The following is a 27,935-nucleotide window of genomic DNA, read 5'->3' as shown; positions in this document are numbered from 1 at the left end:
GGGATTACCTACCTTGGCTTGATAGAGTCGAACAAGCATATGAGGATTTTTGGAAGACATATGGCATCTTTGATTTGATACAATTCTCTCGATCTGGTCCTGAATATCGACCAGAAATGCTGATAGCAGCTATGCACTTTTTCGAGTCTTCCACCAATACCTTTCAATTTAAATGTGGTATGATGACCCCCACTCTCTTAGACGTAGCCGCCCTCACAGGCCTTAGGCCTAGCGGAGAAACTTATGATCCCACTAAATCTAGTGATAATATCAAGCTAGTATATAAGGAGAACACCTTTTCCAAATATATAGCTGAACACAAAGGATCGGTCGAAGAGGAAGTCTCTGATGAAGAGCATGTAGCCTTCTTGACCTTATGGCTATCTCACTATGTCTTTTGCACAAAATCCTTGCAAGTAGCCAAAAGATTTATTCCAATGGCAATACAAATTCATGAAGGTCAGAACTTTGGATTTGGACGCCTCTTGTTAGCAGTGCTATACGAATCGCTTGGTGAGGCATGTGATGATCTGAAGAAATCGAAGGATGGGTCTTCCTTCTTAGTGTCTGGGCCTATGTGGCTTCTCCAATTGTGGCTTAATGCCACTTTCGAACAAGAAATGGGATTAATAATCCCACAAGATTATGCTGAAGAAGTTGCGAATCGCTCGATCGAAGGCCAGAGAGCACTTCGATTAACACCCAAGACCTTCGATCAAAACCCACAAAAGCTGTTCCTAAAGTACATGAGGATTTTTCTGAGCTTTGACAAGTTTCTTCCCCAACATGCTCCATTCATTAGTCGAGAGGTCGGCCCGGCCTGGTTCACTGACTATTTTCCTGCTGTCGATCCGGACAATGAAGAAGAAGTGAACGAAATATGGTCATTTTACTTGAATCCACAGATCCTGTCTTGTCGTACAGGTGTTCAATCGAACTATTTAGGCTTGGTTGGATACCAGCCTAATTTGGTTTCAAGACAATTTGGCCTCTCGCAGATCCGTCCTAAAAGCTTGTTCGAAGATCCTAGAGATGTCATAAGAGGGGCCAATATTTCAGAAAAGACTTTCAAGAAATTTTTGAAGATTTCTCTTGATGAAAACTATAACCTGCATCCTTTTGAGTTCAACCATTCCCACTTCTGCACCATGGGATTTGTTACCTGGTGGGAGAAATATTATTTGGGCCGTTCAGTTGGAGACACTACTATCATGATCTCCAGACTTGAGAGTGGTTTTACACAACCAACGGTCGAGAATATCCGCTCAAACCTTCAAGCTCGAGGTATTCAATTACTTTTGACTTTCTAAATTGATATGTATTCTTGCCTTTTCTAATATTCTTACTTTCAGGCAAAACAATCATGACGAAAAAAAGCGCTGAAACGTCTCGAGCTGATGTGAGACCCAAGAAACCCACTGGGGTAAAAATCCAAGAAGGGAAACAAGAAGAGAAGGTAACTCTTCTGAACTTATCTTTTACTCTCAACGTCTTTGCCTCATTTTTCTTTATTTTTCAGAGTCAAAAGAAAGATGACAGCACTGAGACTACCACGACCTCAAAACGCTCGAAGCGTGTGGTCATCGAATTCGACGAAGAAAAAGATGCAAGTTTTATTTCTAATGTCAATATTATAACTTTCTTTCAAGTCTATATTCTGACATTTCTTTACCTTCATAACACAGGAAGAAGAGGAAAGACCTCTTATAAGAAAAAGAAAATCACCTGAGACTTCGACCAAATCTGCTGACCAAGCAGATGTAGGCAATTCCCAGGCTCAAATGCCTAAAAAGAAAAAGAAAGTGAAGCAGGTCGAGCCTGAACCTTCTGTGACTGTCGAGGGTGGCGAGCCAGCCAGGAAGAAAAAGAAAAAGACCAAGTCTTCAAAAAAACAAGGTCACCATCAACCTGTTGACGTCACACCACCTTCGACTGAAGTTGACGGTACTGAAGCAGAGGCTACTCCCTCTATTGCTGAGATGGGCAACCCTATCGAGCAACCGGACTCACCACAAGAACAACCTCCCGTCGAGGTATCATTCTTAATGTAATTTTAATCATAGCTTATACGAAACTATTTGTTAACTTTTTCCATGACAATTCGAATCAGGTACAAAATGTTTCTGTAGAAGAAATACCCTCATGTGCTCGAACCTCTCCTGCTCCTGAGACGGATGCAGTGAATGTTGAGGAACAGGGTGAAGGTCAAGGTATTCGATCCAGCAGTCCTCATGGATTGAGTCAGAAAAGTTCCTCTGAAGAACATTTTTCCGATGAAGCGGCCATACAAGAGGCTGAAGCTGGAGGTTCAGACATTTTCCCGGCGTCTTCGACATCTAAGCTTTCCGCTAGTATAGGGATGACAGAGGATACATTCATTCAACTGCAAGACGAAGACCCTGCTGCAGCCCTTCGACTCCTACTGAACACCAGTCAAGCCAACACTTCGAGTGAAAAAATTCCTGGTGCTTCGTCCTCATCTGATGCTGACATAACCTCTTCAGTACGCCAAGATTGCCTGCTTTTGAAGTTATCAATGGAATACGCACGGGCAGACGTACTTAAATCCATTGAAGAGAACCCCTCTGCTGCTTTTGGACACCTGAATTTCTTGAAGAAATTGCACAACCCCCTTACTTCTGATGAGATTCTAGGCAAAGTTATTCAAATCGAGGCCATCATCGACCAGTTTACAAGTGCCGTGCAGAAAAAACGCGAAAATGACGCCAGACTGGATGCCCAGAAACAGGCTCATATCCTTCTGCTCGAGAAAGCCCGAGCAGCTCAACAAGAAGTCGAACGTCTCACCAAAGAGGCAAAAGAAAGGTCTTCTGACGTCAAAGCCTGTGATGATAACATTTCCTCCTGGGAGGCAACTATTACGAATTTACTGTCTCAGGTCGATGATCTAAGGCAGAAAATTATAACAGAGCAGGCCAAACGCAAGGAACTCCAGGAGAAGGACGCTACCTCGATTCAAAAACTGGTTGCTGAAAAAGGGAGGGAAGGCCTGAAGGCCTTTAGTGCATCTCAAGCGGTAGCAGATGAGGCGAGAGCTATGGAGAGTGCTGACCAGGTCTTGAGCAAAGAGATGGCCACCCTGAAGAAACTATATGAGGACTTAGTCATGCATTAGTAGAACTTATGATTTTTTATTTCGAATTCTGTATTTCGATTCTACTCTTGATGTAATATTGACACATGCCCTTTCGTGGCAATTTTACTGTTATCGCCATTTTTATGTTTCCATTACTTCTGTCTATTCTATGCTTATTTTAACTTCGAGCAATGTTGGTTTATATTTTTTCAAATATTTACCATTTATACTCAAAGTACGTTTCTGAGGGGTTAATTCCTCTAATTCATAAGCACCATTCGAATAGATCTGAATTATTTTAAACGGTCCTTCCCAATTTGGGGACCATTTGCCCAAGGCTCGATCCTTACTATCCATGGGCAGGATAACCTTCCAAACTAAATCTCCAACATTAAAAGTTTTTGACTTCACTTTCTTATTATAAGCTTTAGCAACTCTTTCTTTTTGTTTAGTCAAAACTTCCAATGCTCTTAATCTCTCCTCATCTAAATCAACTAACTCATTTGACATCATTTTCCAATAATGGTCGATTGGAATGTCCATTTGTTTTTGTACCCTGGCTGATTGCAAATGTATTTCGACCGGAAGTACAGCATCATGCCCATAAGTTAGTCGAAATGGGGTAGTATTAGTTGATTCCTTAGGAGAATTTCTACATGCCCATAAAACTTGATCTAACGTTTTATTCCAATTTCTTGGCTTTTGGGCAATGTGTTTTTTAATCAAGTTAATTACAATCTTATTGGCTGCTTCGACCTGACCATTTGCTTGCGCGTAATATGGTGTTGAGGTTAATAATCGAAAGCCAGTTTTTTGGGCAAATTCTTTCATTTTTCGTCCAGTAAAAACTGAACCTTGATCAGTGGTAATTGTTTCAGGAATACCAAACCTATAAATGATATAATTTTGAATGAAACTAATTACCGCTTCCTGATCAACATTTGGCAAAGGGACTGCTTCGATCCATTTTGTAAAGTAATCGATACCAACTATAATATAACGCTGGTTCTTAGAAGAGGCAGGCTTGATTTCACCAATTAAATCCAAAGCCCATCCTCTGAAAGGCCAAGGTTTGATTATGGAGTGTAACTCACTAGCAGGTACATGCTGTATCCCTGCATGCTTTTGGCATTCTTGACACCCTTTAGCAAATTCTATACAGTCTTTTAACATCGAAGGCCAATACAAACCTTGTCGAAATAAAAGCCATTTCATTTTATGGCCTGCTTGATGTGATCCACAAGCCCCACTGTGAACATGGGAAACTGCCAAGTATGCTTCTGATTCACTTAGACATTTTAGCAACACTCCTTCTGCAGTCTTTTTGAACAAATCATTCCCCACAATCACGTAATTTAAAGCCCTATATTTGATCTTTCGAGCCACATTGCCTATTGGATTTTCCAAATATTCAATAATGGACTTTCTCCAATCATTATCTAACATATTGTCAATGGCCAAAATTTGAATTTTTTCCTGAAGATCATTCATACTTTCATTCATACTTTCATCTTTATCATTTTGTGGTGTACTTGCCCCCACAAGTTTTGGCATTGGCAATTTAGTGCTTAATGGTTCTAGTAACATCAGTTTATCTTTTATTTCGATCAACTGAGTTAGTTTTTCCTTCGACATTTTGTACCCTGAAGCTATTTGGGCTAAATCATTTGCTTCTTGGTTTTCTAGTCGAGGTATATGCTCAATGTTAATGTAATCGAAATGATTCAGAAGAGAACTGGCCATAACAAAATATTTTGCTAAGTGTTCATTAACACATTTGTATTCTTGTGTTAATTGCTTCACTACTAATTCTGAATCACCCCTTATGTTAACATTTCTTGCCCCCAGGCTAATTAAAATTTCAAGGCCTGTAATTAGAGCCTCATACTCAGCCTCATTATTAGAACAAAGCCCTTTGATTTTATATTTGAATTTAGTTGGAACTTTATTGGGGGATATTATTAAAATTCCAATTCCAGTTCCATATTTGTGTTTCGAACCATCGAAATACAAAAACCAAGGCTCTGTATCGACATAGTCTTGCGGCATTTCGATCAGTGAGTGATCTACAATAAAATCAGCCACAATTTGACCCTTAACAGATTTCAAAGGCTTGTATGTTAAAGAATATTCTGTTAAGGCTAAAGCCCATTTTCCAATTCTACTGTGTAAAATAGGTTTTGACAACATGTGTTTAATAATATCATAATGAGAATACACATAAACATCAACAGGCTTTATATATTGCTTAAGTTTTGCACAAGAGAAATACAGACAAAGACAAAGTTTTTCTATGGCCGTATATCTAGTTTCTGCATCATTTAATACACGACTAAGATAATAAATTGCATGTTCTATGCCATCATCATCTTCCTGAGCCAACATGCTACCAATGGTCTTGTCAGACGCAGCAATATACAACTTCATAGTCTTGTTTCGACTAGGAGGCATTAACACAGGAGGCTTGATCAGATATTCTTTAATTTCATCGAAAGCCTTTTGATGCTCGTCATTCCATTTGAATGGTTCATCTTTCTTGAGTCGAAGTAATGGCGAAAAAATTTGAGCTTTGCCACTTAGATTCGAAATGAATCGCCTCAAGAAGTTGATTTTTCCTAGCAAAGACTGAAGCTGTTTTTTGGTCGAAGGAGGCTTCGTCTCAAGAATAGCCTTTGTCTTATTTTGATTTATCTCAATGCCCTTTTTATGCACCACAAATCCCAGGAAATCTCCTGCACGCACACAAAAAGCACACTTTAATGGATTCATTTTTAATCCATGTTTCCTCATTCGTTCGAAAGATTGCCTAAGATAATCCAAATGGCTATCTTCTGAGGAGGATTTGACGATTATATCATCAATATAAATTTGCATAAATGTGTCAATAAAATCATGAAACATGGAATTCATGGCCCTTTGATAAGTGGCCCCAGCATTTTTCAACCCAAAGGGCATAACCACCCATTCATAAGTGCCTAAAGCACCAGGGCATCGAAATGCTGCTTTCGACACATCATTTTCAGCAATAAATATTTGGTTATAACCAGAATAACCATCTAACATGCTCAAAAATTCGAAACCAGCTGCCGAATCTACCAACATTTCTGCTACTGGCATAGCATATTCATCTTTAGGTGTAGCATTATTTAAATCCCTAAAATCTATGCATACTCTAAGAGTTCCATTCTTTTTAATGACAGGGACTATATTTGCTAACCATTCGACATACCTGGCAGCCCTGATGAATTTACACCTCAGCAGCCTTTCGATCTCCTCCTTAATCTTGGACATGATTTCTGGTGCGAATCTTCTTGGTAGTTGTTTTACTGGTCTTTTTCCTTCCTTAATAGGTAACTTCATTTCGACCATTTCTCTGCTTAACCCAGGCATTTCGTGGTAGTCCCAAGCAAAGCAGTCTTTAAACTCTCTAAGAAGAGGCACCAGCTTTTCTTTTAAACTTGAGGTGATATTGGCACTGATATATGTTGGCCTTTTCATCGAGCCATCTCCAATGTCGATTTCCTCCAAAGGATCTTGAGCCTGCATCTTTGGCACCTCACTTACGGGATTTTTCTCGAAACCCAGCGGCTCATCGTCATATATGCAATCCAGTCTTCGATCCTTTGTTTCTTCTTTCTCATGATCTTCGATCTTGGCTTCAACTGCCATATTTTGTTGAGACTCAGCCTCAAAGGCCGTATTTAGTCTATTCTCGGCCATATAAGCCGTAATTCTGGCCAATGCAGTGGCCTCAGTCATTTTAATCTTCATACATATTCCACCCAGTTGGTGGAATGACTCCATCTTCAGAGGGAACAGCATTAATTTCCTCCCTCTCCCATATAAACCCATAGGTCGGATGGAGTTTGACAGAGTGGATAACATTGTCACTTGATTCGACAATAGCCTCCTTGTCACCACAAGGTGCTATGTTAGCCAACTTTTTGTCAAAGGTTTGTGCAGTGACATTATCGACCTCTGACTTATAGAAGCTTTGATCTGCCTCTATATTTTCAACAATCCCATCCTCCCTCCAGATAATGAGTTTCTGGTGAAGGGTAGATGGCACAGCCCCAACTCCATGAATCCACTCCCTTCCTAATAGCAAGTTAAAATTAGCCTTAGACTGTATCACCAGGAAAAGAGTTGGTCGAACTATACTGCCTATAGCAACATCTACTTGAATGGCTCCCAAAGAATAGCCAGTTTTACCCTCATAATTCGAAAGCACAATGTTGTGGGCAGATAGATCTGTGTCATGTTTCCCGATCTTGTAGAGCATAGATCGAGGCATTAAGTTGACAGCCGCTCCTCCATCAATGAGCACTTTGTTGATTCCAACATTCTCAACTTTTGCCCTGATGAAAAGAGGTTTGAGATGACTTTTCATCTGAAAATCTGGCTTTTCGAAATAAGCTAATTGCTCTTCCACACAGCCATTATTCATAACATAGTAACATACTGGCTTTGGGTCAGCTATATCAAAATGATCGAACTCGCTTTCGATCTCAGTAACTTCAGATTGGACATCATATTCAGATGGCAAGATGGATACCACACAGATGACATCGAAATCTGACTCAGAATCCAATAGATCCTCATCCTCCATCTTGTCTTCATCCACTGGAGGCAAGAGCCTCTCTTTTACTGGCCTCCTAGATACTTCTCTATACTGGCCCGTCTGCAGATTCTGTTGAGCCAATTTCTTCTGACGCTGGAACCTACGCCATTGGGTCCTCGTCATAGGATTCTTTCCTTTGTAATTGTTCCTATAAGAGTACCTATTGGCCTCCTGTGGGCCAATTTGCTTTGTTCCACTCGAACCACCTACTTCCATGGTCCCTTTGTTGAACCTTATGAGTCCTTGGTGCATCCATTTTTCGACCGGAACTGAACCAGGAGGAACGAAAGTATTCCTTCGACCAGACCTCTGATTAGTATTCGACTGCACCATAACTCTTTTGTCTTTATCGAAACGTTGGTTCTGCTTTGCCCCCTTGTTAACAACTTGGTATTTCTTGAGGCCCTCAGTAGCCTCCTTATCACATACTGCACTGCAGCGAGGGCAAAGCATCACAATCTTGTTTTCGAGTTTGCATCTGTTCAAGAAATCAATTAACTCCTCCTCAGCCTGAGGATACACAACCTTCATTTGTTCGTTGTAATCCTCTTCAGATATGTCCTGAACTTGCACATGGGACACCTCCATTGTTTCGACCATCATTATTTCTTGGGGCTCCGCATAGAGAGTTTCAGCAGCTTTGGATGTTTCAGCATTTGCCTGAACAACCTTTGGTTTCTCACCAAATTTTAGCCTCCCTTCGTCAAGAGCCTTTTGAACCAAATCCCTGAAAAGAACACAACGTGAGGTTTTATGGCCAAGGAAATTATGAAATTTACAATAACCCCTTTTCTTCTGTTGTTCGATTGGGGGTACTTTCAGGCCCTTAGGAACAACAATCTGGCCATCTGTGACTAATAAATCAAATATTTCATCACATTTAGTTATGTCAAATGTATAAGTTTTAGACACAAATTTATCATTTTTAGGTTCAACAGGGTTTTTTCCATTGGAAGGTCTAAGGAGTTTACAAACATAAGGAGGTCCAGGTTTTAATTCTGCTAAATCAACCTCATTGTCTTCGATATCTTCATAAATAATATCGAACTCCTGGTCACTGTCATTGGTTTCGACATATGCAACCTTTTCCTTCTTGTGGAATTTAGAATTTCTAGCCTTTTCGGCCTTCAATCGTTCGAGTTGTCGAACTCTATCAGCCAATTGAGCCATATCCCTTAAATATTGGGTATCTAATTTCTTTCTAATCGAATAGTCTAGGCCACCAGCAGCCATTTCGACTAATTCATGTTCAGGGACTTGGGTGAAACACCTTGCCTTTAAGAGTCTGAATCTGTTCAAATAATCATCAATTGATTCAGGTGCCTTGCGTCGTACGCTAGCTAACTCTTTAAGGCTGATCTTAGACTGTCCCATATAAAATTGCTCATGGAAAATCCTTTCCAATTGGTTCCAATTATGTATGGAGTGAGGAGGAAGGGTTGTAAACCATGTAAAAGCATTTTTAGTCAAGGAACTAGGGAAAAATTTCATTCTTAAATTTTCATTATTAGCCAAATCCCCTGCCTCGACCAAATATCTAGCAATGTGTTCGACAGTGGACTCATTTGTCTCTCCTGCAAACTTAGTAAACTTAGGGATTTTCACACCCCTTGGTAATTCTGTCTGTAACACATACTCAGATAATGGAGACACAAAATTAGGCCTGTGTAAGCCTAAATTCAAACCATTTTGTACCAAAATCGTTTCGACCATTTGGGCCAGGTTATTCTGCCTATCGAAACGGTTTTGTTGGATATTCCCTATTACTTCATCAGCATTCTGGTTTCTATTTACCAATACTACACCAGGGTTTGGTTCGACCTGTTGGGCTGGTGGCTCTATGCGTGCCAACGGTTGTGGTGCTTGAGCCATTTGCATCCCTGGATTGTTAGGCATCTGTATCTCTTGGACAGGCGCCTGTATTTGGATCTGTCGAATTGGTGGTTGTTGTATGGGTGGTGCCCCAAAAAAGTCAGCAATTCGACTTATTTGATTTGTTAACATTTGGTAACTGTCATTTGTATTTTGAATTAAGGGGTTAATAACAGTTCCTATTTGTTGTGTTAACATGTTAACCATATCATGGTTACTTTCATCCATTTGTTGTCTAAGTGACAAAACGGATGTATTGGTTAAATGTTGAGGAATTACCCTACCTTGATTACCCGCTACAGATCCTGATGGAGAGGACATATTAAGATTCTCTATATTTGGTTGAGAGTTTTGCAACCCTGCCATCAAAGATGTAGGCATGCCATATAGAGGGTTTTGAGGCGGTCGAAAGGGACTTCCACTGGGATTCCCTAAACTAGGGTTATTCCATGGGGCAAAAGCAGACGCTGACGTGGTCGAACTTGCCAACGTCATGTTGGTCATGGGAGAAGATACCCCTGTCTGATTCATAACCGTCGAAGCGGTCGAACTTATCGTGCCAACAGTTTGGTCAGGAACTGCTCCTATGCCAGAATTTATATTGGCATTACTGACAGAGGTCTGCGTTGGTTGCCCCTCCATATTTGGAAGGTCATTGTTTCGATTACTTGGGGGTGGTCTAGCCATCCTTGTACGAGTTTTGAATTCTGTTAAGTGTGGAACAGATTTCCCACTTCTTAAATGCATACAAAATCAAAACAACTAAAAATGCAATAAACCAACTGCACTAAACAACTTTAATAATAATTTAAAACTAAAACACACAATTGACCAGTCCCACTGGGCGTGCCAATTTGTTTACGCCTGAATTTGGTAAACAACCGCTAGTCTAAGTTAATTGCTTGCGAGATCAACTAGTGAATCTCAGGAGCATGTCATTTGTGTGTTTGTGTTTAAATGTAAAGCTTTTGAATGTTCATCATTGCAACAAACGTTTACTGGTTCGAAATTTGCAGAAAGGAAAATTGTTTAACAGAAATCGAAATGTTGGAAGTAACTTGACAAGGAAAGGAAAATTGCAGAATTTAAAGGCTCCGCAAGTTCATTCGATCGAATGGACCATTTAAAAGACAGGAATTCTAAAGTGAAATGAAAAATGCATTGCATTCGAAATGTAAAGTTTACAGAAAACTTAAAATGGTTCACAAACGTACATTCTCCTTGTGTACTCGTTTCTCTCTGCGCTGGGTACTTTGAGTATCTAAGGATTTTGTAGAAATGATTTGTGACCCTGAAATCTGACTAAAAAACTGCTATATATAGATTTTCGAAAATAAACTGCCCTAACGGTCGAACGCTATCCTAACGCCAAGTGTCCTGCTACGTACACCTTGCATAACCGCTCCCTAGAACGGTTATCCACATTACTCGAGATCGAACTGATTTGGTGAAGATTTGTTCAGAAATTACGCTAAGTCTAGAACTCTTGCTGCCTCGACTTCGACTCGTCCATACACCAGTTCGAATTGCCCAATAGCTCGAAGTCCTCTTTCTTGTCTTAGCTTTGTACTTCGTAAATACTTCTTTGAACCTGGGAATTCCTTCTTAAAGACTCTCCTCTCTTTTCGATTCGAGCAGGTCCTGACCAGACTCTTGCTCTGTAATACACTTCGAAACCCGAGACGACATCTAATGCATACTTAGAGCATATTTTAGCTCGTCGAAAATATGGGCTAACAGGTCCTCATTACAGTAATTATATAATCCAAAGATTGAAGCTAACCATTAAATATTTACCTGTTGAATCTCAAAAAATTTATCAAGCATGTCCTCAGGAATGGACCAGTCAAAAATATCAAAGTTTTCCTTTATCCTTGCTGGATTAGAACTCTTGGGAAGCACACTATGGCCCATTTGCAGTCCCCATCGAAGAGCTACCTGTGCTGGAGTCTTTCCTAATTTCTTTGCGATCATATTTATAACTGGATGGTTAAGGAAATCACCTTCAAGCCAGGCAGGGGAACCCAAAGGTGAATATCCCTGAACATTTGCAATTAAATGTCACATTTTAACTATGAATTTTTTTATAAAGAAAATAGAAAAATGCTAGCATAACAACATATTTTCTAACACACTCTGCTATTGATTTAAATGTATTAAAAATTACAGTTTTGTGAATCACAGTTATTTAATGAATTTCAACTTATATTTTATTATTTAAAAACGTCTTAACAAATGATAAATGATAAAGAGTGTGTTTTTAACCTTCCTCAAAATTGAATACTCCATCACGCTAAGTGACAAACATGATCGGTAAGTGACTACTATTGTGGAAAAAATGAAATAAGATCATCAAGGGTTAGAAAACTTACAGAGAAGTGGACACCCTTAGATTTGCAAAAGGCCTTCAACTTGTCCTGCCTCCATGCAGGATGACACTCTGACTGGTTAACCGCAGGAGTAACACGAGCATACTCAAGCAATTCTCCCAACTTCTTAGTTGAGAAATTGCTTACACCTATAGCTCTAGCCTTGCCACTTTTATTCAAAGCTTCCATTGCCTTCCAAGTGTTAGGTATGTCTGATGGCACAATGTTTTCAGCCTTAAAGCCCACTGAACCCTTCTTCATTCGAATTGGCCAGTGAATCTTAATAGGAAAACTCATTAGTATATAATTGATAATGTTACAAATATGCATACTCCCCTAAAAAAATCATAATAATGCGCCACACGCAGGAGTATTAATTTAGGCCCCCTGTTCGAAACATACATACGTTGGAAATGTAGATACAAAATAAGAACTATGTAATATGAAATTAAAGCAAAAAATAATAATGCATCTGATATTTTGTTCAAACCATTTTACTGTCCATGAATCAAATTGAGACCTGAAAATGGTGAATTTTCATATAACGAGAATGCAAGTAAAAAGAGCCGGGGCGGGGGGGCAGAATGCAAAATAAATCCGAAATTCAAAACTTTATCTGAAGTTATATCTTAGATATTGTTTATCATTGTAGATTTTGACACTAATTAAATCCAGACATAACCCACATACTAAACATTTATAGAAGATTATATAGATATCGAGCAGTAACACATACAAGGTATAAATCTATATAATCAAGTTGCAAGTCTCTCAATGTTCTGTCCAGAGCTTCTGGTACATCTTCTGGAGCATGATCTGTACACCTGTCCATCATCTTAACTTCAGGTATAGAGAATCCTTTAGTTCTAGATATTAAAGACTAACTTAATGCATGATTCTACTACCATCACTTTAACTTTAAGAAGAAAGATAATTAATTTGGAACTGAAATAAAACCAGAGTTTAGAGGTGATCCATAAATCTTCTCGCTTGACTACACCCTCTTCAAATAACTTCTTTAATGCTAAACCAATCTACAACAGAGAGAATGAATCATAAACATTGGACATTTGGACCAAGACAATGTCGCAAAATTAAGGCATCATGTGAGAAGATAGATGTGTAAACATTATAGCAAATCACATATTGAAACTGAAAACATTATCCAATATTGCAAATAAGCAAATATTTTTGTTACATCCTTATTGGTAATGATCTAGATCAGTAATAATACTTATGAAGATGTCTAAAGATCTCTTAGGTGCAAGGTTTATGATTTATACCACTATTGATAGATGTATTAAAACTCTAATCAATACAAAAACAATGTGAATTGGAGTGTAGAATAACCTGCTAGGCTACTCAGTATTACATATATGTTGACTTAATTATTAGACTAAAAGCAATGTTATGCATGTACAGACACTAGCGAGCTAGTATTTTGTTGAATCGGGACATTGTTTATGATAATTACCTCCTCCTGATTGCCGTAAATTTGAGCACAATCAATATGGCGATAACCAACCTGAACCAATGAAGTAAATGGTTAGATACTTTTCTTTTTTAGCAAATTACACAAATATCTCCTTAAGTTTGGACATATTACATGCACATCTCCTTTTTTAAAATACATTTCTTTCGCATCTGTTACCGAATCTGTTAATTGTTTGTGTGTTTGTGAAAGATCAAAATTATCCTTCATAGTTCTGAAATCTCTCATTTCGCTACACCCTTACATGTTACGCAACCCCTAAATTAGAAATCCCCAAAATATGTTCTGCGAGGGTTTGAGTTCTCTCTCAGGTTCGATGACCACCATCTTCATATGCTAGGATTTTAATGATCACTGTATGCGTCTGCTTGGGTTAAAAGTAGATTTCTCCACTGCAGTGGTGTTCAGCTACGTTGGCTTCGACGATTGTATTTGGCCGGTGGTTCGAGCTAGTTGGTGTTGGTTTGGTTGTGGTTTGACCTAAACTGTTGGTGGATCAATTACTCACAAACGAATGAAGAAATCGAACAAGGGTATGAAGAAATTGATTTGGCCAACATGAATCAAACAAAAACTAATAAAGACATGAAAAACCCCTAAAATGTATGATTTAAACGGTTGGTGGAGAGAAGACATAAATATTTTTGTCATAAAAATTCTTTTAAAGGACCATGTGACTAACACGTAACTATTCTAGGTAAACAACATTAACATTGTCACTGGAGAAGGGATACTAGTGTACCTGAAATTCTAAAATAATGAGTATTTGTGTAAGGATCAAATATGGAGGAGATGTGTGTGTAATATATTCAAACTTGAGGAAGTGTTTGTGCATTTTGCTCTATTTTTTTTATCATAGTAAATGGTTAGATATGATAAGCTAATTGCAAAAAAGTTTAAAACCTATTAAAATCATTAAATGCAACAATCCAGCATGAAAATTATAAGTGCAACTAACCATTTTTTCATGTCATCACTTGATTCAAAATATTTTTGCTCAAAATTTGGAGAACATGTCCACGTTAGTGGATTAGAAACAAATAAAAGTTGGGTCTGGTTTACAATCTTGGTTAAGGGCTTACTTTGTGATGGTTTATACTAAAGTAAAGGTAAAAATAGGTATGTTAGGCTTTATAGGAATTGAGTATAGCTTGTTTATATAATAGATTAAATTGTAATTTTGATCCTTTCATAATTTTAAATTCACAATTTTAATTACTTTATTTTAAAAAGACATTTAGTCTTGCTATTTTTTAGGATAAACAATTTTAGAGTAAAAGTAATTTTTGTATTAAAATAAATTTACAAATTATTTATGTAAATAATTTATATATTAATTTATGAAACTTAATTTTAAATTGGTAAAATTAAAATCAAAATAAGTAAATGGTTCAAAATAAAAAATATATAAAATAATATAAAAATGATTTATATATTAAATATTTTTAAATTTTTATAATTAAAAAATTAATAAATCTTGACTAATAGTACATGTAAAAATAGTGGTTATAAAACTAACTAAAAAAACAAATGAGTTTACTACCTTATTTTTGAATAAGAGGCTATGAGTTCAATTCTTAATCCTTTTTATTTTTTATTTTATTTAACTTCATGTCACATAAGTATCATATTAACAACCTACATAAATGTCATGTTAGTATTAATATATCACATCAAAACCAATATTTAACTTTGGATGGTCAATAGACTAAAGAATCAGAATTGTTTATTCTAAAAAAATAAGAGATTAAATGTCTTGATTTACAAATAGGAGACTAAAATTGTATATTTAAAATTAAAGGGAGACCAAAATTACAATTTAGTCCATATGATATAAATATATTTTTAGGTCTAATCTAACTTGCACGATAACTCATTTAAAAACATACTTTGAATCGAAATAAGACCTCCATGAAATTTTAAGCTTAAGTTTAACTATTTGTGTAGGTCAACATGATTAACATTTAAAAACATAAATAATAATAATAATAATAATAATAATAATAATAATAATAATAATAATTATTATTATTATTATTATTATTATAATTATAATAAGAGAAAATTATACTTGCATCCTCAAAGTTTTTTTTTAAATTACACATAACACTATTTTTTTTATGTTCCTCCACTAACCTCTTTTATGTTTGAAACATTGCACTGATACTTTCTTATATATTAAATTAATACTCCCTACAAGGGATACAGTAATAGTTAAAAAAAGGGGATACTTGTATAATTTTACGAAACCTCAAGAGTGATTAGTGTAATTTACTCTAATAACAACAACAATAATAATAACAAATATTTATTTGTTTATTCAAATAGGTCAACTTATTAGACATAATTTTTTTTTGAATGTACTAGAGCTTAGACTTTTTAACTAAATAGGATTTAATAAAACTTGTAGTCTAATTTATTTTCTTATCAAGCATGACTTGGCCTAGCCTATTGTAAGCTAGGTCATAAGGTCCTAATCGAGTAGTCTGGTCTATTTCCACTCTTAGCACTAAGTGCCATCCACTTTAGAGTCATAGATTGAAACTATGTGTTTTTGGCACTAAACACAACCTTGGGTGCAATAAGTGTAAAATCTCCAGAATTTGATGTTTAAGCCCTATCTTTATGGTGCCAGGCAACATTGCTATGTGGCTAAGTGGAGAACCCTTAGAGGCTTGTTCTTGACTCCTAGGCTATGTTTGGTATAGAAGGATAAAAAGAGATGAAAATGTGAGAGATGAAAAAAGATGAAAGAGAGTGTAAAGTAAAATTGTTTGATAGAGATAAAGAAAGTGTAAAAAAAGATGAAAGGTTTGAATTAAAGTGGTTAGGTATGTAAGAAAAAAAATTAACTATTTACAAAATTCCCATTTTACTAGAAAGTAAAAAGTGGAACATTGTGAAGTGACAAAAATACTACAAGGGGAAGTTGAATGGTATTTTCACAAACTTTGATTTCTTTTTTAAAATAAAGTGTATTATGATATAAGTTTAGAAATAGACAATTTATAATGAAGAACTACTCTGAACTCAAAATGAAAATGCAAATTGTTCTAAACAAGAGTTTTCACAGTTTAAAACTCCTTTTTTTAAAGGTTTGTTTTGTTGAAAAGACTAATAAAAAGAGTTCAATTTTAAGTGTGTTTATCATAGGAGTTTTTGTCTTAGTGATAATCAAAAACTAGTAAATAGTTTATAGTTTAAAATCAATGCAAAAAGAGAAGGAATATGATGCACATTAATTTTTATATTGATTCATCCCAAACTTAAACTATGCCCAATGCTCACTCTTCAAGATAGGATTTCACTAACATAATCACTATTGGATCAATAACCATTGGATTTCAACAACTTGTCAGCAACCCCACTGGACTTCACTCTTTGCAATTATTAGACCAGTTACACCATTGGTTACACAAGTAAACTTGATATATATTTTAACTCAAAATCTGAAGTAAATTATACAAGTAAAGTTGATATATATTTTAACTCAAAATCTCATGACATTAAATTTAAAGATTTTTCTCTATTAAGTTGTTTAACTTTTTCATTTTTATTTAACGTGAAAATATTTGACTTTCACAATTAAACTCTAACAAACTTTTATATTTCTTCTAAAATTTTCATTTTGAGAATCTTACCATAAATGGATAAGCATTCTCACAATAAAACAAAAGTACATCAAACCAAATATGACAGTTGTATTGTAGATCCATATCTCAAAAGTTTGGTAAATTTCTAAGTTAATATATGCTAAACTACCATTCAACCAAGAAACTCCGGATCCACAATATAGCGAATAAAAAAGAAAGAGAATCACAAAGTACGTGTAAGGATAATATAGTATAGGAGGAAAAAACCTCGACGGCATGAGCTATAACATCACCAACAACACCAGGATCAGCCAGCCAAGTTCCCAGCCCTAGTGAAGGGATATTAGCTCCAGTGTTTAGCTCGAAGAACCGGATTTCGTTGCTCATTTTTGTCACCACAACACAACCCGATAGAGCATATTAAAGATAATGCCAGCTGTGCATGGAACAAGGTGGATGAAAAATAAACACGTGGGTGCAACCGAATATACAACCATTGAATGCACTCCCACTAGCTCCTTGGACTCTTGCGTTGGCGTTAATATCTAGCTAATGTGATGTACATATTTCAGCGAGGCCATGTGTAGAGCTAGAACCACGTACACTACATAATTCTAGACAAACTTGTTAGGACCCGGTGTGGTGCCTCTTCAGTGTTGAACTCTAGTTTATTTAAGTAATGATACATAGATATTTTAATATTTTACAAATTCCGTTAATATTTTTTTTTCTTATTACATCATAATTTCTATTATATATATATATATATATATATATATATATATTTTTTTTTTTTCTCTCTAGTTATCCAATATGTGTTAGGGGCATCCATATAATCTTTTAATTTTATTTTCTCTCCAAACAATGAATTAGCTATTACGTAGGGATATATGAATGTTTCTATATTATATACACTTCATCAATAATTATTTTTCTATATTTTCTTCATATCACATCATAATACTCATCATACCTATCTTTCTTTTTCTTCCATTTCTTTATCTTTCTAGATGTTAAATAACATATAATTAGGCCTACCCTTCTCTTTCTTTCATCTCTTTATCATTCTAGATGTTAAATAATATATAATTAGGTGTCCGTTGATATTTTTCTTAGTTATTTAATTCTAATATTTTTATGGAAAAATCTACTTGTATATGCCAAATGTTATTCAACATAGTGAGAGAGAAAATAAAAAGAAAAAAATATATGCATAATAAATGATATGATGTGATTAGAAGAGATAAAAAAATGAAAAATATTAATGAAGTGTTTAAAATAATAAAATGTTAAAATATCATTAATCTATTTTTATCTCTTTCCTTACCCTTATTTTTTATTCTTCTTATTCTTTTATTTAATATTTTTCACATATTTTTTTTCCTATATCCAGTTTCTTTATGGCATGTTGATTTAGAAACGAAAGTAAAGTATGTAAAAATGAGATCTACACAATTATTTCTCTATTTTTCTCTTCTTTTCCTCAACCAAAGACCTAACATTTGAATGATTTGATTGATAGACTATTTAAAGACAATTTGTAAAAAGTTACAAAAAGTAAAATTCTGAAAAAAGAAGTGTTCCCCTGCAGACTACTTGTTTCTATTACTCATATCATACATATTTGAACCCTGCTATTATCATCAGGAGAATTTGCCAAATTTTAAGCCAAAAGGTTCTTTCTTTTTTCATCAGGTACATTTTTGCTCAGTAATTCTTTGCGGGTTTGGCTAAATGAGAAACGCTGACAAGATGCTTTTTAACACTTTCTTTCCTGTAAATTCTCTTATTGAGCGAAATTCATGCAAGTCTAACTCCTCATTTGATTGATCTTATTCACAAACTAACAAGACTACGTGAATTTCAACCATTAGAATAGAATCTATTAAAAAGAACTAGATAGCCAGTATGTTCTCAGCACTCCTTTTCCCAAATAGACACATTCATGATTTGGAAATCTGACCCCTAACAATTTTAATCATGTATTCAATCTCACCAGCAACTTCTTTCATCGAAGGCCCTTTTTGCCTCTGCTCATCCAAGCAGGCAGTTGCAAGATACCCCAATGACTTCATAGTTTCCAATTCCAACTCATTTGCTCCTTCTTTAAGCAAAGGATCAACCACATCCATCAACTTGTCCTCAACCATTTTCCTCTTCCCATACATGGCCAAGTTCACACTCTCTTCCTCCCTATTGAAATCAATTGCCTTCTGAGCAGTGAGCAACTCCATCAACACCACTCCAAAGCCATAAACATCGCTCTTATCCGTCAACTGAAAGTTACGGTAATACTCCAGATCAAGATACCCCCGTGTCCCTTGAGCACTAGCGAAAATATGGCTATTGTTCTCTTCAGCCAATTCAACAAGCCTAGATAGCCCAAAATCAGAAACCTTTGCATCAAGATTGTCATCAAGAAGTATATTGCTCGATTTCACGTCGCGATGGTAAATTGGAGGCTCGGCTGCAGAATGCAGATAACAAAGCCCTTCAGCTGTCTGGTGTGCAATTTTGAGTCTTTGGTGCCATTTGAGGGGTTCCCTCGAGCCAGAAGAGTGGCGATGAAGGTAATTGAAAAGGGTCCCATTTGAAATATACTCGTATATTAGCAAAGGGTGTTCAAGTTCCAAGCAACAGCCAAGGAGTCTCACTAGGCTTCTGTGGTTTACTTGGCAGAGAATTTGGACCTCGTTTTGCATTTGATCAATGCCTTTGGTGCTTCCAAGCTTGGCACGCTTGATGGCGAAGACGGTTCCATCATCGAATGTTCCCTTGAAGACTTCACCGAAGCCACCAGAGCCAATGAGGTTTTCTTGGGAGAAATCGTTAGTTGCTTTTTTTATCTCTCTGCCAGTGAAGATTCTTGATGAAAGCACTGGCTTTGGCACTTGAGATTTCTTTCCTCTTTTTTATTTTGGCCTCCTTTGCTTGATTATGCTTCTTGTAGAAAATGAATCCAATAACTATTACAATAGAGACTATTCCTCCTAAGGAAGCAACCACTGTTGATAACAGAAGAGTTTAGGGGGAAAAGAGCACAAACACAGTGGTTAGTTACAACTACAAGAAAATTGCATTTGATAAAGAAATCTTGTATGAGAGAAAAAAGTGAAACATAGGAGTGCTCAGTTATTTGTAGAGTTTGAATCCCTTGTCAGTATTTGATACAAGGAATGTATCATGTGATCAGAGGAGTGTTTACACAAGAGGATAACAAAGAAATCTGTAACATACAACTATACATGATGTTTAGAATTTTAATGCTTGCATGATCATATAGAAAAGTCACATAACATTGAGATTTAATCTTAACCCATCTCATTCTCTCATAATAGAAGTTCTCTTAAAATCCCCTTTTCATATAATAATAAAGATTTATGGTCACACCAAATATTGCACACCAATATCTCAAGTGATCCGAACTGATATTTGTTGGCATATAGCAGAAGAAACTTTTAACAGAGTTACTACATATGATACACACATACCAGCCCGAAGCATTTTCTTTTTCTTCCGAACTTTGCAGTGGCTATCTTTTCCATGTCCTTTGCACTTTGTATCTGCAGGTTAAAAAACAAAAAATAAAACTAAAACAAGAACAAAGGATACAGAATAAACAAGCATCTATAATAATTGGTCTCGTGAGCCTCACATTAGTTGGCAGCCTAAACATAAATCTAAAAAAATATATAAAGCAACTGAAAAATGATAAAAAGATAAATAATACTCTGTAACAACCGGCAAAAATATCAAATGAGTGGTACGGACTCAAATATCATGAACAAGATCTTAAGTTCAAATTTTATAAAAAAAAATTGATTAAAATTTGAGAGAGAAAAACTCACTAAAGATCCCTGATCAAGTTTTCCATAAAAAATAGTCATCAAATAGTCTCAAACCCCAAATGGTTACAAACTAAAGGTCTCAACTAATCAGAATTATACTTTTAATAACATTAAATGTTTATTTTAAAAAATATATGCATGTCATGAGTTAAAAATCACAAACCCACACATCAAACTCATTCAATATGCAAACTAAAGACATGTTTGAGTTCTAGTTGAAGTTATGATGACACGCATTCTCATAAATATCAAACAGATGAACGCAGAAGATAATTTTTGGATCCGTTGACCAGAATAAAATTTTGGAAGGTACAAACATTTAATCAAACATGCACTAAATTGCCAATATATATAAGCCCACATGTATATGGGTTAATTCTCACTGGACTCGAGCCCATACATGTTGCAACTTAACTATTTATTTCAAAATAAATAAATACTTTTTGGTTTTAAAATAAAATACTGCACATTCTTTTCAAAAAAAAAAAAATACAGTATGTTACTACTTATTCATTTTATATAAGTAATATCAAATTTTAAAGTATATCTTAGTAAATAAATAAAACATTAGATTAGCTTTGAGCCATACTCTGTTTCTGAGTTTGAGGTTGTCACGAACCATTGATCCGGTCCCACTTAAATCCAACATTGCACAAGCACCTTTGCACCCCACCACCAGCGGGGCCTACTCAACACTTGGAGTTCAACAATTCCTTGCAATCTATTGGCGTCGTACAAACACGTTCCTGTGGTGCCACCCACTCGATCCCCACCCCAGGCTCCGGCCACCGCTTTCCCACCGCCACAGCCGTCGTGCCGTTTAAATCCACCAAACTCTGATACGCCGCGCACCCTCCATCGTGTACCCGAACCACGTACTCTTTGCGGGTCCCACCACTCTTGTACTCGCAACACACTCCCACGCGCACACACGCGCCAAAATCCGCGTGCTTCTTAACGTAGCTGTGGCACGCGCCGCTTGCGGTGCAGTTCATCGAAGGCGCGTGGGCGGTGCAGTTGAAGAGAAAAACGGTGTTTCCTGAAGCCATGCTAAATGGAAGGGTTTCGTTCAGGTGCATGCCTTCGCTGCGAAAATCTGTGGACACGCACGACTTCGGTGCAGGCGATGCGGGTCGGGTAATGATCCTACGGGCTAGCGGGTCAATGGACCTGATCGGGTAAGATGTTCCGGCTAGGGCATCGAACCACAGTGTACCCTCGGTGCACCGGATCTTGTACCACGGGTTGCCACAATCGGTTCCCGTGCTTAATGGATACGGAACCGGGTACGGACCGCAATTCCCGCACTTACGCAAGGCCTCGGCGCTTGATAGAAACTATGCTATTGTTGTGAATATTAGCATTGTAATGTTAGGTTGGTCCATGAAAGTGCTTAATGGAACCATATCGTAAAAAAGAAACAATTGCTGCTATATATGACTGTTGTTACTTGTTAGATATTTTAATTATTTTAATTTTCAGTTGAAATTAAAGGGGAAATGATTAATAAAGAGAAAATTATAAGCAAATGGTTGTCACTCAGCCACATATGTGTGTGTAGGAGAATGTGAAATTAGCTACGCTTTTCCAAAAATTTGTGCAATTTTATGTAAATGTACAGATATGGTAATTCCACTTGATGCAGAGGAGTTGGACATGGTTAAAAGGGCCGAGATTAGTCAACTTTAAACGTATTAGTGTACGATCTGGGAAACATTGCCTGTAGCTGATTTTGATTTTCTAAAATTAAAGTATACTAGTGTCTCTCTTTTCTAAGGAAGATATGCATGTTTCTCTTTCACCATGCATGAATTGACGATGGTTCGATATTGTTTTCGTAGATTCATATCATCAGACGTGGTTTTGTTCTGGATTAAATGTTTGAGGAAAATTTTAAGAGCAAATTATATTAACACTTCTTGAGATTTTATATAATTATATAAGTATCTTACCTTTTTAATTATTACTTTTATCTTTTCTGAATGAGAAGTTAGTATAAGGATTGTGGGAGTATCAGTGAATGTTTTTAAACATATAAATAGGTGTTACTGTAATACTTTTAAAATTAAAAGGAGGTTAGAGTAGGAAAATAAAAAAGAATAAGGTTATGTGTAATTATACAAAATTTCAAAAAATATTACTGTAATTTACTCAAATTTTACTATAAAAGACTTGGAAACGACAAAAAATGAGATAGCTAAGTTATAATTTATGTACGTACTCCCTTCTAACTTAAATATAAATAAATTTAACTACTAGACGTGTGGATTAAGAAATTTAATTAATAATATTTAATTCAAAAAATTTTATTTAAAATCTATTTTCTTTCTTAAAATATTCTTCATAATAGTACTTGTAGAATAAAAATAAATGATTCACGGAAAATAAAATTATTAAATGAAGGGCATAATAGGAATAATATCATTAAATAAGATAAAAATTAATTAATATTTACTTATATTTATGTTAAAAAAAATTTATTACTTATATTTAGGTCCGAAAGAAATATGTTTAATTATTTATCACTTTATGGATTGAAGCTAGATAGAGTTCTAGTAGCGAAGAATCTAAGTAGTTTGTACAAATTTTTAATCTTATTGTTGCCTGTATTAAAAATAGAAGGAATTAACGATAATGTTAGATTTTCAATTGAGTCAATCCATTAGTGTTATTATACACAAATTCCTTATAATTTTGGGAAAGACCGAAGTCATCTACATAATGTTAGTTAGAGGGCACAGGAAACATCATATCCGAATGAGATTTAATTTCATATAACTATATATGTAGTTAAGATTTAATGTAAAATATTTTATGTTTTTTAAAAAAATTTACATAATTTTTAAGTGGTCATGTGACATTAAATCTTAATTGTTTATATTTGATTATATAGTCTAAATTTAATCATTTTCTTCTTATATAAGATACACTCATCTCATATGATATTTTCTCTCTTGATATCAGTTAACATCTAAATAAAGAAAAATTAAGTACTAATCTATTGAACACTAGCATTATTTTTAAACAGTAGTAAGAAAAACATTTTTTTTAAACAGAAAAAAAATTAGCACTAGAGTTAGCGATCAAATGCCACTACTTTTTTTTTCTAACCATAGTATTGATATAGAATTTCCCCCACCGAAAACAATGATAAATTTTCGTCGGATATCGTGAGTGCGCACAAGGTAAGTATTATCCTTTCAACAAGATCTATTTTATACCCAAAGATCAATTAAGATTCGAATCATGGATCACTTGATTAAGGAATACATATCGTTATCACTTGTGTTAACCTGTTTGTACCAAATGTCACTACTAATTTCATCATTGTGATACTCATTTAGAGACCATCAGTGATTGTGTTTAAATTGTATTTTTTTTTAAAAATACAGTTAAATTTAGCAAGTGAATTAATTATCATACTTGCAATTGTTAATATGGTCTCCAAATAAAAAGTGAGAAAAATGTTACAACTTATTATTAATTAGTTATCAATAACCCATTAGAGTCAATTGAGTGATGAAGGTTTAGGTCATTTGCATGGAGTCCCAAGTTTATCATTGTATACCAATAAAAAAAATTAACAATCAATTATAGCAAATCAATACTAGTTAACCAAGTGATTGGACACAAGTGGTTAATGTGCTAAAGTTAAGGTTGAATTGTTCGGGTAGTACATGAGTTCGATCTTTGGTGGAAATAATTCTTGGTCAGGTTTTACTTACCTCGACTTGAATTAGTCAGGATCCATTTCTTCTAATGAACCAAAGGGTTAAACAAAAAAAAAAAGGAAATGTTAGCTATCAATGTCAAAATTTAGTCGCTAAACACGCTAGTCATCAAATTTAATATGAACACTATATGGTGATTACTAGGTACGTCTCTATGTACTTTAGCAAACAAATCTATACCAAAGCAACCAAATATTTTGGTCGCTAAAAGTTATTTTCTTGTGATCGTATGTGTGATATGTCGTATTAGATCTTCTAATTTTAGAGAAATGAAGCACATGCCAAAGTTGATTTAGGGTAAGAAACATGGAAAAAAAATCATATGCTAAAAGATAAAGAAATTAAAATGACTATGCATTAACAATATAAAATAGTTTTATATTATCATCCAATTAGAAACAAATGTTTATGATAAGTTTGATGACTTTAACAAAATTTTCTTAAAATTTATATGAACGGTAATTTATGATTGGATGACAGAGTAAAACTATATTGAATCATAAATAAACTTTAAAAGATATTGCCTCTAGAGGATATTTCCAATAAATAGCTAGAATGAGTACATTTTTATGGTTTTGACTATATTATACCTTTAGGCCTTTGAGTTGTCCTAAGTGGAGTGTATAAATTTAAAACTAACAGTCATCAAGTTCGCAACACATGACGATCATCATTATTAGTCACATCCAATTTCCTTTCTACATCAACAATAATATATATGTGAGATCACCCTCTAATCTTTTGATCATTAGGGACAACAAAGCCTAATATGATGCCCAATAATGAAATTAAATTACTTGTGTGAATTATAGAGTTAAGGTATGAAAATGATGCGTTTCAATTTCAAATGATGAGACCCCTCTAGTCTTGGGCCCTAGGCATTCGTCCCTCCAAACATAGCCTAAGGTTGAGCTTTAACACCTCTACTTTCAATCATTTATAAAGAACATTCCAAAAGCAAAACAACGTTTTCCACCCAAAATACACCTCTACTCAAACCTTCTAACCAAACCATGACAATTATAATTTCTAATTACAACCACAAAAATCTAAAAAACACAAGTTCAACATTTACAAAAAGATCTAGATTTAAAAATCCAGGGTCAAGGAGAACAAGAGAACCCATATCTCCAGATCTATTGAAAATCAACATAAAAATCTGAAAAACCAGAAACTCAACATTTAGAAAGATCTAGAGTTACAAACCGAGGTTCAAAGAGAACACAAATATGTTGCTCTTCCAACTTGTGCACAACAAAAAAGGCAATTTTCCAAACATGTATTAAAAAAAGAGAACAAAGTACAATTTTTTCTGGTTGTGGGAAGAGGTTAAGGTCGTGATTCAGCAAATCGGGGACGAGGTTAAGGATGGTGACGAATCGTGGATGAGATTGAGGAATAATGGCAAATCAAGGAGGAGATTGAGGAATGGTGGCAAATCAAGGAGGTGGATGAGGAATGATGGCAGATCAATGGCAAGGTTATGGTCATGGCCATTGACGACATTAAACTTCATCCTGGAGGAGGACCACACAAGGCAATGCCAGGAGGAGGAGCACGGAGGAAGAGATGAAGGCGGGGGATGCTAAGAAGGGAGCTACATATCTATTTTGGTACAGATGGATAGTTATGTTTAGTGAGGGTAAAAATGACTTTTCGAGAATAAAAAATAAATAAAAGTGTTGAAAAATGGTGTTGCACCGATGCACCACTTAATTGGTAATTCATATACGACCCCTAGTTGTCTCCAATTTCGATGTTAGTCCCATTTTAAATTTATTCACTAATTTAGTCCCCCAATTATGTCAAATCATGTAAATGTGGTCCCTAAGTCTAGATTTGAACATTGACTGACACAAAGAAACGTTGATTACCACGTGTCACGTTCTGATTGGACATAAAAAGGTGCACACAAGAGTCAACTCTAACATTTTTTTTGTTCATCGTCCAATTAGAATGTGACACATGGAAATCAACATTTCTTTGTGGCAGTCAACATTCAAATCTGGACTTGGAGACTACATTTACATGATTTGACATAATTGGGGGACTAAATTTGTGAATAAATTTAAAAGGGAACTAAAATCGAAATTGGAAACAACTAGGGGGATCAAAAATGCAATTTTACCTTCATATATATAAAAATAAATGGTAATTCGCCGAAGAGAAAACCCATTAGTGTTGGCTTTAAGTTAGTTCTTTCTCTGCATTTTCTTGTTGTAAAATATAACAATCAAATAAAAAATGTTATACGTGTTGCATGCCAACAAATATTTCCATTATAATTTTCTTTAACATAAAAACTAAAATAATGTTTCCTCTTTTTTAACCTCTCAACTCTTTGCTTTTCATAGTGTTACAAAATTAAAGAAAGAAAAAACATATCAACCATCCTAAAAACATGACATTTTGATTACATTTGATATATATACAGAGAAAGAGGGGATTGTTAACATATTCTCATCCTTTTTTTGTTGGAGTAGGTTAACAATATACACCATAAGTTTTGGAAAAAAAAAATCAATTAGTTCTTTTGTTTTAATAAATTGATTAGGATTGTTAAAGTCATTTAACATTTTTTTAAAAAAAGAAACTTGATAACTGCTATGTATAGGTCAATTTTGGGATTAAATCATATAGGAATTGTTACTTTTCTCTCATATTTCTTCCTTTTTGTGTGAATAATTGGAATTTTAACATCATTTAAGTTTTTGTGCAGAAAGTGTTAAAATTTTGTGAATTTATAGTGCTTGGTGAATAATTGACGTAAAAAAACAAAGTAAAGCCCAAAGAAGAAAAATTGAAGATCTGAAGACCCTCGCTCCACGCGCAGCACTCGCTCAACGTAAAGAAGTCACATGGAAAAGCAAAATAGCACATGAAGGCATGCTTAGTGTGAGTCGGGCATTAAGCACGTGACCACTGACTCACTCGCTAAGCGCGACGGTCGCCCTTAGCGCGAGGTTGAGTAAATTTTAAGCTGACTTAACCTAAAAAAAAGGAAGAAGCAAAGGAAAAAAACACACTGAGACACATAGCTACACACAAAATATTCCAGAGAATACAATTTCTTACAGAAGGCAAAGGTCAGAAGCAGGAGAAGCAAACATTAGGAGTCATTTCTTTCCTCCAAGAAGAGACAGAGGTTGTGAACTTAAGCATTGGCGGAGAGAAAAAGGAGGTCAAGGTCGACACGTGTATGTCTGAGAAGGTCCGAGATGAGTTAGTGACTCTATTGCGAGACTACCAAGACATCTTCACTTGGACCTACCAGGATATGCCTAGTTTAAGTTCAGAAATCATGCAACATAA

General features: G+C 35.4%; 2 protein-coding genes and 1 pseudogene across 5 annotated transcripts in view; all 3 read right to left on the bottom strand.

Moving 5' to 3' along the window:
• Window positions 1-17,683, bottom strand: part of LOC100788951 (putative NADPH-dependent aldo-keto reductase) — a 20,623-nt gene extending 2,940 nt beyond the window's left edge. Inside the window, exons 1-7 of one of the 4 annotated variants that reach the window (XM_041011606.1) lie at window positions 17,312-17,683; window positions 13,434-13,484; window positions 12,917-12,993; window positions 12,696-12,783; window positions 11,963-12,238; window positions 11,388-11,630; window positions 10,731-11,279 (exon numbers count right to left, since the gene is read on the bottom strand). In XM_041011606.1, the coding sequence (XP_040867540.1) occupies window positions 11,196-11,279; window positions 11,388-11,630; window positions 11,963-12,238; window positions 12,696-12,783; window positions 12,917-12,993; window positions 13,434-13,484; window positions 17,312-17,431 (939 nt within the window). In that variant the 5' untranslated portion in view covers window positions 17,432-17,683 and the 3' untranslated portion in view covers window positions 10,731-11,195. Of the gene's footprint in view, window positions 1-10,730; window positions 11,280-11,387; window positions 11,631-11,962; window positions 12,239-12,695; window positions 12,784-12,916; window positions 12,994-13,433; window positions 13,485-17,278 lie in introns of those variants that run through there. The other 3 variants (XM_041011605.1, XM_026126597.2, NM_001255821.3) reach the window with 3 other exon arrangements.
• A 1,131-nt stretch (window positions 17,684-18,814) lies between these two features.
• On the bottom strand, window positions 18,815-21,281 carry LOC100788422 (wall-associated receptor kinase-like 20; annotated as a pseudogene).
• On the bottom strand, window positions 19,806-22,550 carry LOC121172679 (wall-associated receptor kinase-like 20). The gene is made up of 3 exons (XM_041011823.1): window positions 22,512-22,550; window positions 21,482-22,229; window positions 19,806-20,607 (listed from the first exon to the last, which is right to left on the bottom strand). The coding sequence occupies exons 1-2, from the start codon at window positions 22,548-22,550 to the stop codon at window positions 21,582-21,584; spliced, it is 687 nt and encodes a 228-aa protein (XP_040867757.1). The 3' UTR covers window positions 19,806-20,607; window positions 21,482-21,581.
• Window positions 22,551-27,935: the final 5,385 nt, after the last annotated feature.

This window comes from Glycine max, chromosome 18, assembly GCF_000004515.6.
Source record: "Glycine max cultivar Williams 82 chromosome 18, Glycine_max_v4.0, whole genome shotgun sequence".
Classification (NCBI taxonomy): Eukaryota; Viridiplantae; Streptophyta; class Magnoliopsida; order Fabales; family Fabaceae; genus Glycine; species Glycine max.
The sequence above is the reverse complement of the archived record's forward strand: the minus strand, read 5'-3'. Positions and strand labels throughout refer to the sequence as shown.

Excerpts from the sequence above, each read along its gene's own strand:
- LOC121172679 (XM_041011823.1), bottom strand. The coding sequence starts at position 22,550 with ATGTCCAACTCCTCTGCATCAAGTGGAATTACCATATCT. Across the intron at positions 22,230-22,511 it reads CAAGTGGAATTACCATATCT|TTTCTATCAAGCGCCGAGGC; the intron begins GTACATTTACAT and ends ACAATAGCATAG.